Source organism: Clavelina lepadiformis, chromosome 4 (assembly GCF_947623445.1).
Source record: "Clavelina lepadiformis chromosome 4, kaClaLepa1.1, whole genome shotgun sequence".
In the NCBI taxonomy this organism is placed as follows: Eukaryota; Metazoa; Chordata; class Ascidiacea; order Aplousobranchia; family Clavelinidae; genus Clavelina; species Clavelina lepadiformis.
The window spans coordinates 19200885-19218554 of record NC_135243.1 but is presented as its reverse complement, the minus strand read 5'-3'; the positions used below and the strand labels follow the sequence as shown (position 1 = coordinate 19218554).

Genomic DNA, 17670 nt, shown 5'->3' with positions numbered 1-17670 from the left:
CAAGCGTCGTTAATGCTTTGCTTGAAGGGCGCTACAATGGTTGCACCACTAGGTATCGAACACGGACTTCATTATCGCAAACCTAGCGTTCTAACCACTTTGCTATTGACCCGACACTTTTAACTTTATGACAATATTAATTTTAGTAAACTGGGATCAGGTACAGCCCTAAGAGCGCAATACGATTTTGACACATTTTGTTTGCACAAAGCCAGTGATGGCAAACTAAATAAAATATTCAGTACTTGGCTTTGTCTACATATATGTTTTGGATATCGTCTTCTGTTCTGGGAAAACCATTATAATCAACAATATTACATATATAGCGAACTAAGTCATCTTTCTCAAAGTAACAGCCAATTGTACCAACCTCCAAAAAGGTGATAAGATAATACCAAAAGGTCTATTTAAACGCCTATCCAAAAATGTAATTTCGAAATCATTTCGATGAACACCGTATCTCTAGTAAAGCAGATATTTTAATACCGACATACCAAGTATACAAGAAACGCAATACAGTAGGTGAATGGGGAAATAGGCGCGGAACATGCTCTACAAAGAACTGGAACTTAAACCACTAATGCAATGAGGTACGAACTTTTCATCAGTAAAATACATTAAATTCTGCTAGAAAACATAACTTGTTATATGCAATGGAAGAACGACTACTTTTTGTGTATACATATAAGCAGTTTGTTGTTAAACAGTGCCATTGCACATGAATTAAATAATACCTACTTAAGTTTATGAACAAACTACTCGACGGTTGTGAAAAAAGCTAAATGGCCTAAAAACTAATGCTACAGCGAGAGGTGCCTGGAAGAAGTTTCCATAAACATCAAACTGTTTAACACGAAGTTGTTATGATCTGTTTTGAAACCAGTATCTATCGCTAAAGAACAAGTTTCAAAAACAGGCGGAAAAAAATCAGAAAGATGTAATACGCAAGCTTACACCTCTGTAGCAATGACGTTCGCATCTTCAGGCACTTAAATTGTAGTGCTGGGCTTTATACAAACAGAACTCTTGTGAAATCATGTGAGTTTTTCACAATTAGTGCATCAAATTTTTTAACTGGGGAGTATTATTCCTCTTTTTTATGCAATTGTGCATTGACCAGACTGAAATACGATCCTTTCAATGCGATTAGTTCGTTGTGCGTGCCACTCTCCACAACGCTCCCGTTTTCAATCACCGCTATGACGTCAGCATTTTTGACGGTTGACAGACGATGAGCGATGACGATGCAAGTTCTACCTTCACTGGCGGCATCCAAGGCTGCTTGCACGATCTGGAAAATAATCGGTGGAATATTAAATTAAAAAAGTTTATTTGAAAAAGTAAAAATATTGAAAATTACTCTGAATTTTCTTATTACAATGTGACGCTAAAACGGCGGCGGAGCTTTGTAAAGGCTTGACGCTAACGACAAATTTTATATAAGACAAAAACCATTAAGTACCTTTTCGCTTTCAGTGTCCAGGGCAGATGTGGCTTCATCCAGGAGCAAAACTTTAGGATTCCTGAGCAAGGCACGAGCAATTGCAACTCTCTGCTTCTGACCACCTGATAACTGCGCTCCTTTGGAACCAACATTGGTGTCGTAGCCCTGTAGAAACATTTATGATCATCTTAATGACATTAAATACAACGCAACCTATAGCTCAAAAATAATATTCATAGTGCTAGCTGCTTAATAGCCGAAATACTTACATCAGGCAAGGCTTCAATAAATGAATGGATATTCGCTTTCTTTGCGGCTGCAATCACTTCTTCCAAGTCCGCAGATCGGCTATTATCACCGTATCTGATGTTGTCCGCAATTGAGCGATCGAATAAAACAGGTTCCTGTGAGACGATCCCGAATTGTGAACGAAGCCAAGAAATTTGAAGTTCCTTGGTCTCATGACCTTCCAAAGCCTGAAGTAAACATAAACCGTAGTGAGAACGAAAACAAAATGCTATAGTTAATTCCGTAGAATGCACAATAATGTTTTATGCTGTTATTCGACAGTGCATGGCAAACATTGGGAACCTGCAAATTACTCTTAATGTACGATTTCGACGAAATCTGTCAGAACTGAAATAACTATTTCTCATTTTGGTCTCAATAAGAACGTGTTTGAACCCTACTTTGTCCCGTATGTGGCCAGTTTGTAGAATTTATGCCTAGGTGACCATAACAGTGTCCTAAATTCTTGCGTTAACGTAAAACGATCTTGAAGTTGAACAGATCAAACCCTAGCTTCGTCGAAAAAACCAGCAACGGTGGATCGAAAATTTAACTGAAAACAACTTATCTGCAAAACTCTCTCCTACGCCAATATACTGTCATAATTATACACAAGCAAAATCACAAACAGAAAGAAAAAAAAATATAGAAAAATCATTTTAATAACTTAAAACTTAACTTACCACTGAACCCTCGCTTGGATCATAGAATCTTTCAAGCAGTTGAATACAAGTTGATTTTCCACATCCACTCTGTCCAACCAGGGCAACTGTCTGTCCGGGACGAACAGCCGTTGAAAGACCTTTCAAAACTTGGACGTCTGGTCGAGTGGGATATGTAAATTTGACGTCATGAAAGTCAATGCTGCCGTTGAAATCTTTCTGTGGATTTCGTAAACGAAAAACTTACTACTTTTAGCATCAAGTTGAAGAAATATATCATTCAGTATTGTGTCGCCTATACATTGGCTATGTTCAAAACATGCGAAAGCAAAGCCTATTCACAACATGCATACTAAGTCATATGAGTTGATAATATCACAATGAATCGTAACGGAACAGGATTATTTCTGTTTTAATTTCCTAAGCATACGTATATGTGAGGTGTTGATTAATACGTAAGTCATTCATTCAACCGCGCAATAAAATTTTAAATATTTCATGAATAACGCGAAGTAAAACGCTTCGTATAATTCACGAACCGGGGAATCTCCCTTAGTGCTGTAGCTGTCGATAAACGGCACACGATCTAGAAGCTTGAGCATGCGGGCAGCTGATATTTTCGCCTGGGCGTAGTCTGGTGCAAAGGAACTGGTTTGGCCGACAGCAAAGGCACCAAATATGACAGCCATAAGCACTCTGCGCATAAAAGTTGACATTAGAAACATGACCATTCTACCTACAAAATACAGCTAATGTAACTACTGCAGGCTGCAGCTAACGTAACTATTGTATCTACTAAATACCAAAACGAAGCTTATGTAACTAATGCAGTTAATAATTAGTTACATTGGTTGCATAAGCCATGTTAGTTACATTAGCTACATTTTGGTATACAGAATTTTCCTTAGAAACACGGCACTGAAACACAAAGAATCTGATCGGCTTGGAAACAAAAATAATATTTAAAAATCTGGGTCTTGAGCATAATCTTCGGCGTAACTTCATAGTTAACTTACTTAAATACGTTTTCGGGATCCTGGATGTGACCATTCACGACTAACCAGGCACCGAACCTGAATGTTCCGGCATAAGCGAAAAAAGCAATGCATTGTGAGAAACCGAAAGTGATCCCGTACACATAAGCTTTGCGAATGGATTTTCTGTTAAAATGAATGAATTAAAGGGGCGCACAAATTTTAAACCAATTCTCGTTGCTTTTACAAAAAGCAGTTGAAATGATTTCCATTTTGTCGACGTTAGGTTGTTACGTAATTAGTAACATGTTTACAAAAATAATGTTTTCCATTATTTTCTGTGTCATTTTCCAGTTATAAATTCCATTTGCGTGAGAGGCTATTTTCCACAGTTCTATCAGCAAGCACTAGACATGATAGTCATTAGATAAGAATGCTATGAGAGCGCTTACTTGTATGGAAAGACAATTGCCTTGGCGTAGTTTTCATAGAAAGTTGTCTCACGCGTCAAAGACGCCACAGTCCTGATATTGAGTGTGCCTTCTACCGCGATCTGTCCTGCGTCTTCGTATGCTTTTGACTCTTTTCCGGACTAAAGAAAGTTATGAAAAAAAATAAAACATTGACATCGCTAACTATAGGATAACATTGACTATAGAACCGTTACAAGAAGACAGAATTGCTGACCAAATTTCTTAAGCATGTACATTTAGTTTTAATAGAACTTAAAATGATTAAATAATGCTTCGCCAATATTGCTATGCGTTGAACACGATTAACACTTACTTGACCGGTCAGAAGCTGAGCCTGAAGCACGCCAGCAAAGGCCATGAACGGTACAAAGGCAAGTGTCAACAAAGTAAGCTGCCATCCATAAGCGAAAGCTATGCCGAGGGCAACACCTGTCAGCAGAAAAAAAATTTAGTAATTGCTAAATCCAGACAGACTTTCGAGAGGAAATTTCAACAGTGTAATTAATATAAACTAAATTTACACAATCTAACAAAGTAAAAAAAAAATAAAATGCACAATAATGCTCCTCATTTTGAAGATTTTCAAATTCTTACCTAACGCTAAAACGCTTTGTATAACAGTTCCCAGCCGAACACCAGTCGCGCCTTGCATTTTTGCAGCATCGGTAGCTAGACGTGTGGTAAGAGCCCCTGTGCTATTCCAACGGTCATCGAAGTATCCCATTTCCTGGCGTAGCATAGCTTTGAAGCCCATTAAACGAAGCCGCGAAGTTAATTCTTCGCCCGATTTCGCAAAAGTTGACATCTGAAACACGCAATGTTTTTCAACTTCTACGAATGTTAATTGCTCAAAGTTTTGTGTCTACAACAATTACGTATACACATAACAAAAATGCTGCAACTGATAACTTAAAGCATAGATAGCAATGAAAAAGCAGGTGATAGTAAGAGCTATGATAAGCATCATACAGCTGGGTGCGGCCATCAAGACAGATGCCAGATACGAATCAAACCACCAAACAGCTTTTTAAGCATTTAATTTCGTGCAGATAAATTAAGTGTACCTGAACAACATTAGCAAGAAATGCAGCCGCGCCCATGGCAACAAAGAGAAGTGAATACAAAATCACTTGGTCTTGTTTTACAGCGTCACCCTCATTACCACTAAATACTCCCAGTATCTCCGAAAAGAGAATGGCGAATACCGGTTGTATACCACCATTAACCGCAGCCGCAAAACATCCGACTGAAATGTAACAATTGTTTAAAATATTTGTTTTGTTTGTTGATTATGTGATCCCGATACAAGACATGAAACACATTCTGATTTCAAATAAAGTCCTTCACGTAAAACACTTGAAACTTGTTATTTCAAGAAAATTTAAAAAATTTCTGGTCAAAATACGGAATTTTATGGCAAGCTATAGCAAAAGGCTAAGACTGGAATTTAACCAAAAACTGGATTTTGACAGATTCCCAATTTAAGTTCAGGCAAGAGACCATTCCGGCACAAATCTTACTGATGATATATCCAATCTCTGGCTTGTTGTATGCGAGAATTCTCGAAAAGGAGACTTCAGGTAAATCTTCATCAATCTCTTCATCAGCGTCACCATCTTTCTTGTTGGAAGTGATGCTCGTGGCACTGACTAATCTCTTCAACAGCTTCTTCTTTGTTTCTTGTTCTGCTTCTTCTGTTTCAGTGAAATAATTTCCGAAGTTTGAAAAATTTTTGAAAAACTTTTAAATCTGAAGATTTATCTTCATTAGCATAATACTTTAAGTTGTGACTACGCCCAAAATGACAATTACCTTTCTTTTTGTAGTCAACACCGTGTATACCACCTGGAAGAAATCAATACAAATATAAGTATTTCCAATTGCCATCTTACTCATTGCAATAAATAGGCAACAAACGGAACTTACCTTCTTCTGCGCTGTAACTCTGCATATGGACCAGATTCTGGTAAACTCCATTTTCGACCTGGAGCAATTCCTCGTGAGTTCCTTGCTCTACAGCTCTGCCTTCACTAAACCCAACAATCTTGTCTGCATTACGGATGGTGGAAAGCCTGTGAGCAATGACTAATGTTGTGCGTCCTGTAATAAACAAACTGCATAATCAATGGCTAGAATATTGCTTGTTAAAAGTAGCATGCTTTGAATGGTTATTTCTGACAATGCACAATCAGTTGTGTCTACGCAACATGCATTATAAAGAACAGAAAGAGAAGGTAAAAAGGAAAATAAATCCCCTAAAAAAGTTTACACCCATGGTAAAAAAATCAGGCAGTTTTACACGACTTGAACTGATTGACTCACAACAGACAATGAAGTTACATTTCTAACCTTCAGCCGCTCTATCCAACGCAGACTGCACAATAGATTCACTCTCTGTATCCAAAGCAGATGTGGCCTCATCAAGAAGTAAAATCTTAGGATCGCGAACAATGGCACGAGCGATTGCGATTCGCTGTTTCTGTCCTCCGCTCATTTGTGCACCGCCTTCTCCAACCAGTGTCTCAAATTTCTAAACATACAAAGAAGTCCCGAGATAAATTAAAACTGTCAAATGTTCAAGAAAATTGTGACAGTTTTTATAGTCAATTAGTTACAGGAGTGAATACACTACTGTACTTAGAAACACAACCGAATCAACCGTGTTAATATCTGAAACAAAAACTTCACCGTTATGCATACATGTGTAATAGTAGTTTTATCAGCACAAAATTGGACACTTTCATGACAAGCACCGTACGATGTCACTGTACAGCAGAACGCTGCATACATCAAAAGCTATGGGATAAAAATAACAATTTCGCTTACATTTGGTAGTTTCATTATAAAGTCATAAGCATTTGACTGTTTCGTGGCTTCTTCTATCTCTTCATCGGTGACACCGTCTCGTCCATATCTGATGTTCTCAGCAATAGACGTGTCAAACAAGATTGGTTCTTGCGATACAACGCCAATGTGCTCACGAAGCCAACGAACGTTCAAAGTTCGAATATCAGCGCCATCCATTTCAACAGTGCCATTCTGAAATCAAATCAGCGAAATGATATTATGAAAAACTCTTTCCACAATCCACACTGTGTGTAGTTTTGAAGTTTGTGTATTCATAGATCACTTAAGTTTTAAGTGAAAGTGTGCTACCTGTGGGTCGTAGAATCTCTGTATAAGCTGAACACACGTGCTTTTGCCGCAGCCGCTTTGACCACAGAGTGCTGTTGTCTTGCCACATTCGGCGGTGAAGCTGACATTGTGTAAAACCTTTAAAAATAATTGCATTACATAAGCATTTTATACGTACGCTAACATCATAGCGTCATTGCATTTGATAAAAACGCACGGATTTAGATTTCATCATCAAAAAGACAGTGTTTAGAACAGTTTTTGCAGCAAGTACACTAGGCGTTTACGGACGGTTGACTTCTTCACGATTTTTGAAGCAACAAAGTGCAGCAATGAAACTCCCGGTCGCCTAAAAAACTTTTTAAAACCGTTTTCTTAACTGTTTATACGCAACCGAACCCCTGTAAAGCCGCCATTTCCCGTTTCCACAAGACCGCAAACACTTGCCAGTTTAGTCTGGCCCTATACGTAGGATTACATTGTCTTAATGCCTGGCTAAAGCGATCAGTTCTTTCTATTCATTTATACTGAATACTACTATTTAAGTGACCATCGAAAAACCCAGCGCTGTCAATTTGAGAAACATGTTAAGAAATGGATTTATTTTTATCTTGTTAGTACAGTATTAGGTGTAGTTAGCTAACACCACACATGGAACGATCTATCAGACTACTGCACATAAACTCAGCTTGGCCGATCCCGCTTTGAACCAAATGCCGAGAATGGCAAGTTTTTTGTGGACCACAAAAGCGGTTAGGTCTACGATGTTCCGCTGCTCTTTGTACACAAGATTAAAGTTCCAATCTGAGTGTGTGCGCATTCATTTGGTGAGATTTAAATTCTACTAACGTCATTACACGAGCGTCCATATTAACTCCACGCAAAGAGTAGGATAATCAAGGCGACAATTTTCAAATATTGGAAAAAACTAACAACGGGTGTACTGTCGTATAGTAAGACACAGAATAACATTGCACTATGTTTAAAAAAATATATAAAGTTAATTTCATTCTGTTATTGCTAAAAGTATTGCTGGCACAAACCTGCACATCTGAACGGGAAGGGTAAGAAAAGTCGACATTCTTCAGTTCAATCTCCCCTATCACTCTATCGGGTCTGTGGCCTTTGTCAGACATGCTGTCAATTGGTGGAACTCTATCAATGACTTCAAATACTTTATACGCAGCTGCTTTTCCAGCGCTGAAGTCTTCAATATTGGCGGCAGCCTTAGAGCACATACATCAAGTATTACAAAAAACATCACCACTACAACTACCTGGAAGCAACCAGTGAACGCAATTTACACTGATGTGAAGAAGGAAAACAGTTTTAACTAATCCTCACCTGACCCAAGGAAAACGCCCCAATCAGAACACCGAAGAAAGCAGTAAGCAGAGCGCCAACGTTAATTTCGCCGGCTATGACCAAAGTTGAACCATACCAGAAGGCAAGGCCATACGTTGAAAACATGATCAGAAACAACATGCCAATGGAAACACCACTGACGACGCCTTTTTTGATGCCAACTTTGCGAGCTTCTTCCAGATTTTCGTTATACCTGAAATTGTCATGAGCAAATTGCAAGGGTGCTGTCAGCAAGGAATGTTTGTAAATCCAGAATTATATAATAAATATATACGAAACTTTTTGACTTAGTATGTTCAATTGTTCATGCCCCAAGTATTGCTTTTGTAAAAATATACAAAGAAACATTTGCATGTTAGAAATACCGAAAATTAGTGAAATCACTGAACCTGTAAACATTTATCCAACAATTTCAATCCGCGTTGTTGACAAGCAATTAATAAATGAGGGCAAACTTCGCATACCTTTCACATTCCTTCTCTTGGCCGTGAAAGGCGACGACAGTTCGAATGGATGAGATCACTTCTTCAGCGACTGCACCTGCTTTTGCATAAGAATCTAATTCCTGCTGCGTGAACTTAGCACTGACCTGAAAAATAAAGAATTCCACTGCAAACATTTCACTTAACATTAAATGTGGTTATTAATTATTATACTATTTTATTCTATATATATATAAGAATTAATTATAATTAATTCTTGTATCCTGCTACTACCATAATACTGTATCAATCTAAAAATGAGTGAAGTATTAGCCATTAAAACTGGCTACTTGATGCAAAAACAATATAGATCAACTTTTAGTATCGCGTACGAGTTTATTGCATCATCACAAAGCCTTGAACAAGTTTTACACATGCTGCAATCTGAACGTTAAGAATTTAAGTTTTAGTCCTGAGTAAGCATCATCACTATGTTGGGGTAAGTTAATATTGAACACTAAAATATATTTTTATAGCAAAAGGAAGAAAAGAATATTAAAATACTTAAACATGTCACCTTAAACAAAACCGCAGCAGAGAGAATCAACAAAGGGGCTGTTGCCAAGACAACCAAAGACAACTTCCACGAATAAAAAAAACCAATAATTAAGCCAGTTAACATACGCACAACATTCATAATGGCAAGTGAAACTTTGTCTCCTATTCCATTTTGAATTTTAGAGATGTCACTAGAAATGAAAAGCAACTGTTGATTTAATAATGGCAATAAACAATAATACAAAGCAAATGCATGCTGAACACCATGTAGAGTAATCAAAAGCTGCATTATATTGCATATACAGTATAAATATGTTTTGCTGTATGTTATTCAACACCGTAGGTTCAGCAAGAAAGTTTTTAATGATACCACGCATATGACACAAAAATTTTACAAATATAGCACAAGATATAGCAATTTACTATATGCGATGGAATTTAAAAGTTCTTTATCTGGTAAAAATTATAAAATCAATTACTCCGCCATTCTTGTGTTCAATTCTCCAGCTGAGTTTAAGTCAAAGAAACCTATGTTTTGTCGCAAAATGCTGCGAAAAAATTTGATTCTGATCATTTTTGTTTGGCGTACGGCTTGCATCATCCATGCTGTAACCTGAAATGAAATGATACTATTATATATACACTGAAAGAGCATTCAAGAATGAGCGTTCAAAAATGTGAGCACAGACTTCGCAAAGCATTGAAGACTTTTACACACATACTTGCATTGCTCCAAACACCCAGACAACAATTGCCAGAATTGTAAAGTATATAGCATTGTCAGTAGCCTTTGATTCAAAGTCCAAAAAAGTCCTACAGAAAAAGTTTTTTGACGGTTAATAAGTTGTGGCATTGTGGTTGGTAGGGCCTAGGACGCACACATAATAAACTAAGCACTAAGCAGTATAACAAACTTAATGGGTATGATACATAGGTTTATGCCATGGCAACAATGTCACAATCTGTTCCAAATATAATTCTTGCATGATCAAGTGCCCTATTACCATTTAATGATAATAATAAGTTTAAGTATACAAGTTGTCACAACAAAAAATACAAAACTTACAAATTCGCAGTTAAATTCGCAGTTAAATTCGCATTTTGCAAGCTCCCGAACATGACAAAGTCATTGGTGAGATCGCCAAAAAAAATAAACATGACGGGTAATGCTGCCCCATGGATGCCAGCAGCTATTGTACCAATGATAAGAAGAAAGTAGTCAAGGCTGTCAGCATAGCGAAACTGAAAAAAAAAACACACATTTATTTCAAAGTTATATATACAATATAAACAGTAATTTTGGAAAAGGCATACACAAATCAATCATACAATTTCGGTGTAATTGACCACTTTGTCTTTTTTCATCTTTTTTACTTTTTCGAGAATTTCTCCATTTTGAACTCTGCAAGTTAATAAAGTTTGTTGTTAAAATAGGGGACAATAATTTAGGCTACATAAATCAATCTCGTATACCATTTTATATTATAATATTTTAAATTCAATTATTTCATTTTGTTGAATTTTACTTTTCCCCAATGATTGTGATAATCGAAAAAATGCTGCCAGGCTTGATACAGCATCAGAAAACAGGCTTAAAAATAATTTATCAATGAATGGGAATAAAAACAATTAAGCTCCATGGGCTTAAATGTGCAAAATTGTTAACTATACTGTGGTGGTACAATTATGAAAGATAACACAACCACTAGTAGTACAGTACTTAAGTTAAAATGCACAAAAGGAAATGTAAAAACATGCTGCATTATGTGTACCAAAAGAAACAGCTGCCGGTGGGCCATAACCCTGTATTGTGACCTAAGTGAGGGCTCAATGAGGCCTTCAAGTGAACAGATTATAAAAGGAAAATATTTTGAAAAATAGGCAGCATGCCTTTAGATTGCCATGATCAGAATATCCTATGAAAAATGCAGATACAATGACTTTTGCCTATTATATTCATTCCTGGTCAAAATCAGTGTAAGTTACTATAGGTATTTTATTTATTAAAATAAAATAACGACCATTAAAGTAACACAAATTAATTAAAGTTTTTCAATAACTTCTTTCAAATATGCAAATGTCAAAGTACAAACTTTAAAAGGCATTCAAAACACATTTCTCTTGTCTAATACAAAGGTACAATGTAAAGAGGTATGTTGCACTAACTCTGTGTGCAAAGTACAAATGTAGTGGTCTAATAGTGTATACATTTTTAAAATAATGGATTGCAATCTGAGTCAAAGGCTAATTTTTGCACAAAATTCGTCAGTAGGATATTATATACACATAACAAAGTAATTAATATAATAGTCAGCATGGTAGCTGAGTGGTTCGAACGTTGGCCTTGCAACAAATGTGGTTTGTGTTCGATACCCAGTGGCATCATACTGCTGTAATGATCTGGGGCAAGGCATTAACAACACTTGCTCCAGTTCGGTGGACCTGGTGGACAGTTAAATTCGGGCATTAATTACAGTTAAACTCTGCTTATTACAATCACCTTGGGACCAGACCATTTTGGTCATAATATTTAAATGGTCACATTAACCAAAACTGCAAAATCCTGAAAGATATGGAAAAAGTGGTCATAATATCCGAAGACTTGTCATAGCAAACGGGATAAATTTATATGGCAAAACTTGGAACTGTACCAAAATGTTCGTATAAAGCGTGTGGTCATATTAAGTGGATTCTACTGTGCTAGCCTACATAAAAAATCAAAAAACCAAAATAAAACATGTGTGACAATCGGAACTTACACAAAGGTTAGCACAGTAACCGGGGCGCAAGCAATGAGGAATTATCGCTGAGTTTAAGTCGTGCAAAGACGTTCCTCAGTCTGAAGATATAGATTAATTATCATACCATACCATAAATCTAAAGTTTGGTCATTTAAAACTATGCTTAATACAGTAACAACAGAATGACCAGGTAAACAACCATGACAACGAAATAATGCACATCTTAATAAGCTAGCAGCCTCCTGGTACAACTTAATTCCTTACCCTTTTGGTTCAGTTTCACAACCAACTACTATAACACTTGGTAGTAGCAAAGGGTCTGAAGGGTCCTGAACGCTTGGTGCCGGGTCTGTCTCCTGTTCATGGGTTGGTACCATGGGCAATGACACTTTGTCAACTTAGCGTATAGATTAAATATTAACTCAACAAAATGCCAGGTTGGACAGTTAAAAAGCCTGCAGATTGCGGGAGATTATTTATTTCACTATCTACGCCTACTTTGTTAAAATGAAAAACTAGCCTAGCCTACTCCGATTAGGCAAACTAAAAGACTAGAAATTTATATCGGTAGTACTACTACTGTTATCCTGTCTTACTCCCATGAAGACAAAGTAGGCTATGCCGCTACGTTGCTAATTGGCTATCAAAATACTTCAGAAGTACTGTATTGAAGTACCAATGTGATAAGCTAAGGCACTTGTAGCTACAGACACGTTCAACAACTCTTCCTATTCCAGCGACCATTCATGACGTTTTGCCAAATGTTGAGTTCCTAGACCTAAACGTTTTAACACTTATCTAACCAATTAAAGCATTAATGTTTACACAACACGTAGAGGTCATGACGTTTGAGTTTTGGGAAGTCATCGGTAAAACAACATTTTAAATCGTTGTTTCTATTATTTGTCCCATCTTTTCCGCTATGACTAAATAATGGGAAAGTAACGCATTTCCTCTGGCCCAGTCACGTCACTATGCATTATAAATATTATGATTATGTAATCTTACACTTGGTGAAGCAAGCTAAAGCTGACGACGAAAGCTCATGTTTAATAAACAAAATTCTGTTAAAAAGTGCTATCTGTGAGTAGGGTGAAAGAAAATCTAAGATGTTTTTTTTGTAAACTATGTTTGGCCTCATGCTATGAAGAGCATAGTCTTAATTCTTATAGATAGGCGTCATTTTTTTGAAAGCAAAACCTAATCTTGAATAATTAAAAAAATCATACGTAGTCTACAAGCATCAATAAAAATCATATGCAACTGTCACGTTGGTATAACTTAGCGTTATAACTTGGCATTGTTGTTGAAGATTATTTAAGAGAGTCATAGTTGAAGCGAAGAATAATAAAACTCTATAAAAACGGTTTATTTACAAGTTCTGTGGATGTTGGTTATAGCGATACACTCATACAGTTACATACGGTTATAGCGATACACTCATACATAAAATTGGTGTATGCCTAATGGAGCGTATGCTGAAAATCACTGCATGATTAAAAGATAGCCTTTGAGTTTGACTTTCAGCAACAAAAACGCCTTTGCCGTTTTCCAACAAGAAGTAAGGTACCTGTACCGAATAAGGCCCGGTCCCTAATAAGGCCCATTGCTCATATTTCGCAAACCCGTGCAAATAAATAAAAGATTTTGTCCCTACATAAAAACTAATATAAATTCATGATGGTTTACCAGATTTCATCCTTGTCACGTGATCAACCGATTCGCTAGAGCACAACAAAAATTTGATACTTGCAGTTAAGGTGGTTTTGTTAGTTTAGAAAAAAAGTAAGTGAGAATTTGGCCGGTTAAATGAACTGTTGTCTGCCGGCTGAAGTTTTCATGTAACAACCAACTTAGTATTGAAAAGGATAATGCACGTTTTTTTGCTAAAACTTTTCTGATGACAAAAATGTGACGTTTTTTTCGTGGATGCCACATGCGCCTAATAAGGCCCATACAAGATGCTTGGCTAATTGATGTCCAGACTTCAAGAGTGGTTCCAGTCATCAGTTGGCAAATTGTTGCAATTACTTTGATGCGCCTAGTGGAATCTTTTTAAATGTTTGTACAACTTAAAATGTGAAATTTCTAATAATGTTATATGTTGTCTATTACTATGTTTTGAATCAAAATACTCACAAAATTGGTGGGCCTTATTAGGAGCCTATGCTCCTAATAAGGCCCATTTTTTGGAATTTTTAATTTCTTTATAAAATTTTTTTGAGGGGTTGTCAGTTATTGTGGTTTGAATATGTTGTAGTCATATACCCTCACTAATACAATACGATTTTTTAGTCTATTCTCATTTATGGTTCTTGAGTTATTTTCAAAAAAGTGTTAGGTGGGCCTTATTCGGTACAGGTACCTTAGAGCTTACTTTAGCCCACTGTCCACCGAAACTTATCATTCATATTCTAACTAAACTTCAAACAAAAATTAATTTTCTCTACAGTCTACAAGATGTCAGATGCGATAGACAAGTTTTCGCTTCAGAAGTTTCTCAACCCACTCACTCCAAAACACAACGCATCTTAAAAGAGGAGACGCCTAGCTTCGTTGAATAATTCAAAGACCTTTCATGGACTGCGTAGCCCAAGCTATATAGAACGCATACAGAGATAGTTGCCATCTGTTACACGCGTTACGTACAATCGATATTTGATATGTTAAACAATCTAAGATAAAATGTTTAACGTTTAAATTGTGTATGTAGAAAAGGTAAACCAACAGAAGCAGTCATTTCGCACGTCCGGCTGTGGTTATTCTGTTCATCTGTTGTAAACCTATTTGATATTTTTATCGATTCAATTACGCTTCAAAAATTAAGCAGCTCTGCTTAAACTACTTTCCGGTAGCGAATTTCTAATGATATATCTTAAAACACAAAGGAAAGACCTAAAAAAAAACTTTTCTACTGGTACTGGTTGTTGTATTTGCAACTGTAGCAGATTCCTCGCAAAACATTATACAGTAATCCGTAATGGACAGTACCCAATATTTTACAAAACGCAATCAGTTTTTGTTCTTGTAGGGAACACCTTTAGCACAGACTTATACTTATCCCACTATAATAGGTGGTTTCCGTTAAACTGATGTTAATAATAACTTAGCAATTAGTTTCCATAAATGGTTGATCACTTGAACAGCAAGATAGTTTGTTTCTAAATATATTCAACAAAACACAAAATATTGTGAATTCTGTAATTACATTACACGAGCTAGAAATACTACTTAGTACTTACACTTGGACCTTGACATTGTCTTCTGCTATTGTGTCTTCGTAAGCTGGTGGAGGAGTGACATCACCGACCCGGTTCTTTTTGAACATAGTGCCATCGCTTTCTGTGGCGTCTCCATTCATATTTTTCCAATTACAGATGACAAATTACAGATTAACAATTTTTTATTTGCACGATATCAGAGGATGTATGCTGTAAGTGTAAAGTAACACCAACTTACGGTATATCGTTGTGTAAAATATTAACAACAAACCTAGTTTTGTGTGTTTCAAAGCTCGAACAACAGAACCCAGCTCTCAACTGCCTCCTCTTTTCCTGCAATACCTAACAGAACCATTATATGAAAAGCATTCAGCAAATGCTTCAAGCGCTAAACTGGTCAAGCACATCTACAGCCAGCAAGCTTGAAGTCAACAAATTAGTTTCCTCTCGCAACACATCGGTATCGAATAGTTGCCTCAAAGCTTCATCGTTCCACATACGAGTTGTCCACAACTGCTTCTACTCTACGTAGTAGTACTAGTACAACTGTGACATGAGGTTTGCAAGGTCTGATTTTATAGTTTTATCGCAAATAACTTTATTTCTCAAAAAAGGCAAAATAAAACCACAACACATTATTGCCTGCGGCACGACCATTGCATCATGCAAACGTTACAGAAACGTGCTGTAACACTGTTCATACTGTACTGTACAAGTTAACTAATTCGTTTCACAAAGTTTCTAAAAATCACCGCGTTACAATCTCTTTGCATCATTGTCTAGAGAAGCTGACGTAAGGTTGGGTTTTATGTAGATGAATGGAATATAAACTTGGTTAACAATTGCGTTTTGTGACGTAGTATTTAAACAACGGTAAAGGAAGTTTTTATTCAGTTTGTTGACATTTCGACCAACACAAAGTTCTGCATTGCATGCAGACCAGTATTAGCTGCCATTTTTATAAAAAAGAAATTGATGGGAAGGGCAAAAAATAGGCCAAGAACCTTTGTCAAAAATGGTAAATTCATTTCGAACGAGAAGTAACCAAACAATAGTAAAAACAAAACGTTTAATATCGCCAAATATGGAGTTCTTTTGTGCTTTATAGCCTACACTTCACTTGCTGTTACTGTTGCTACCAAGTTTTATGAGTTGAAAATATCAGGAAAAAAAAACTTATTTGACATGAGATGATTTCAATAAACATAGGCCTATAAGCTTAGATTAAGTTCCTGATGTGAAACCCAGCAAAGTGGCAGTTTCCACAAATTCTCTACAACCTCAAACGTTTATGCAAATAGCAGTGACTGGGCGACTTCGTGACATGGGATGCTGCTTAGTAGCCAAATGCAACGAGATTGGCGGAAACACATGCAATTGGTCAAACAGAAGCCGTTACATCATTCGCGTGACACTCTTACGAGCAAACTGGACTTGTTTTATTTGTTTATCATGCTGCCCTTACGTTGCGGGGAGTTTTTTGAAATAAGTGAGGAGAGTGACGTGTAAAAGAATACCTTTTGTCATACAACTCAGGATTTAAACAAAAAAAGCAAACGATAGATACGTCATAACGAAAAATCACCATAGATATTTATCTTTGCAAAAATTTCGTTGAGTTATGACAAAGCTAAATCCGCTGTCAACACCGGCTTTTTCCTTATTTGGAAAGCATGCTGGTGACCCAGACCCAATTCGTCACATCTTTGCAAACAATTTCAGCCAATCAGAAGCGTATTAAGCAAATTTCATTTTGTTGCGCAAGCCCGATGATGTCACGTGGAAATTCTCCGAAGAAACCACCACAGGAAATCACCGAAAAGTTTAAGTATCATGATTTTTCCGATTTGTAACTCGACAAAAAAGTTTTAGTTTGCATAACTCTACAACAGAGAATATGAAGTGTACAATGTTAACACTGGCGACGACCACAAGAGGCGTCACTCGGTAATGAGCATAAGTTAGGTCTTGTGTAACAAACGGCCCGATTTGATTTAAAACATAAATTTAGTTGATAGCCAAGTGAGACACATGTGCTTTTATCGCCTCAAGCTACAACCGACAGTTATGCCAATTTAGACGTCAATTTCTGCAGCTTGTAATAGTGGCCTAAATTATAACATATATAACATACAATTCACGCAATAAACATACAATACACTCGGATCGCCGCAAAACACAATAAAATAACCATGGTACAGTAAATCTGAATGAGTCAACGATTTTTCTATGCGTAATAGAATAGATTCAATTGTTTAATACTTGCGGCATACTATTACAAATTTTAAAAACGACTTAGGTTCTGATATAGGCCTACACTTGAAACAACAACGTTATCGTCAAGGCAAGTTCTTATACTTATACTCAGGGTTGCCATCAGTCTCAAC

General features: G+C 36.7%; 2 protein-coding genes across 5 annotated transcripts in view; both read right to left on the bottom strand.

Annotated features, from left to right (window-relative positions):
* The window catches only part of LOC143451471 (ATP-dependent translocase ABCB1-like), a 39782-nt gene that overhangs the window by 6294 nt on the left and 15818 nt on the right, over positions 1–17670 (bottom strand). The window lies entirely within an intron of this gene.
* LOC143451473 (ATP-dependent translocase ABCB1-like) lies at positions 478–15515 on the bottom strand. 4 transcript variants are annotated; one of them, XM_076952054.1, is made up of 26 exons: positions 15305–15355; positions 12327–12418; positions 10651–10723; positions 10388–10563; positions 10044–10134; positions 9801–9934; positions 9341–9512; positions 8806–8930; positions 8321–8534; positions 8020–8202; positions 6998–7114; positions 6668–6880; positions 6191–6371; positions 5768–5941; positions 5654–5686; positions 5362–5535; positions 4906–5087; positions 4436–4646; positions 4155–4270; positions 3821–3960; positions 3411–3554; positions 2934–3090; positions 2416–2613; positions 1714–1920; positions 1463–1609; positions 480–1291 (listed from the first exon to the last, which is right to left on the bottom strand). In XM_076952054.1, the coding sequence occupies exons 3-26, from the start codon at positions 10684–10686 to the stop codon at positions 1085–1087; spliced, it is 3732 nt and encodes a 1243-aa protein (XP_076808169.1). In that variant the 5' UTR covers positions 10687–10723; positions 12327–12418; positions 15305–15355; the 3' UTR covers positions 480–1084. The 4 variants fall into 4 exon arrangements, with proteins under 4 accessions (XP_076808168.1, XP_076808169.1, XP_076808167.1 ...); XM_076952053.1 differs by lacking the exon at positions 12327–12418 and having other exon boundaries at positions 478–1291; positions 5362–5532; positions 15305–15515; XM_076952052.1 differs by lacking the exon at positions 12327–12418 and having other exon boundaries at positions 481–1291; positions 15305–15514.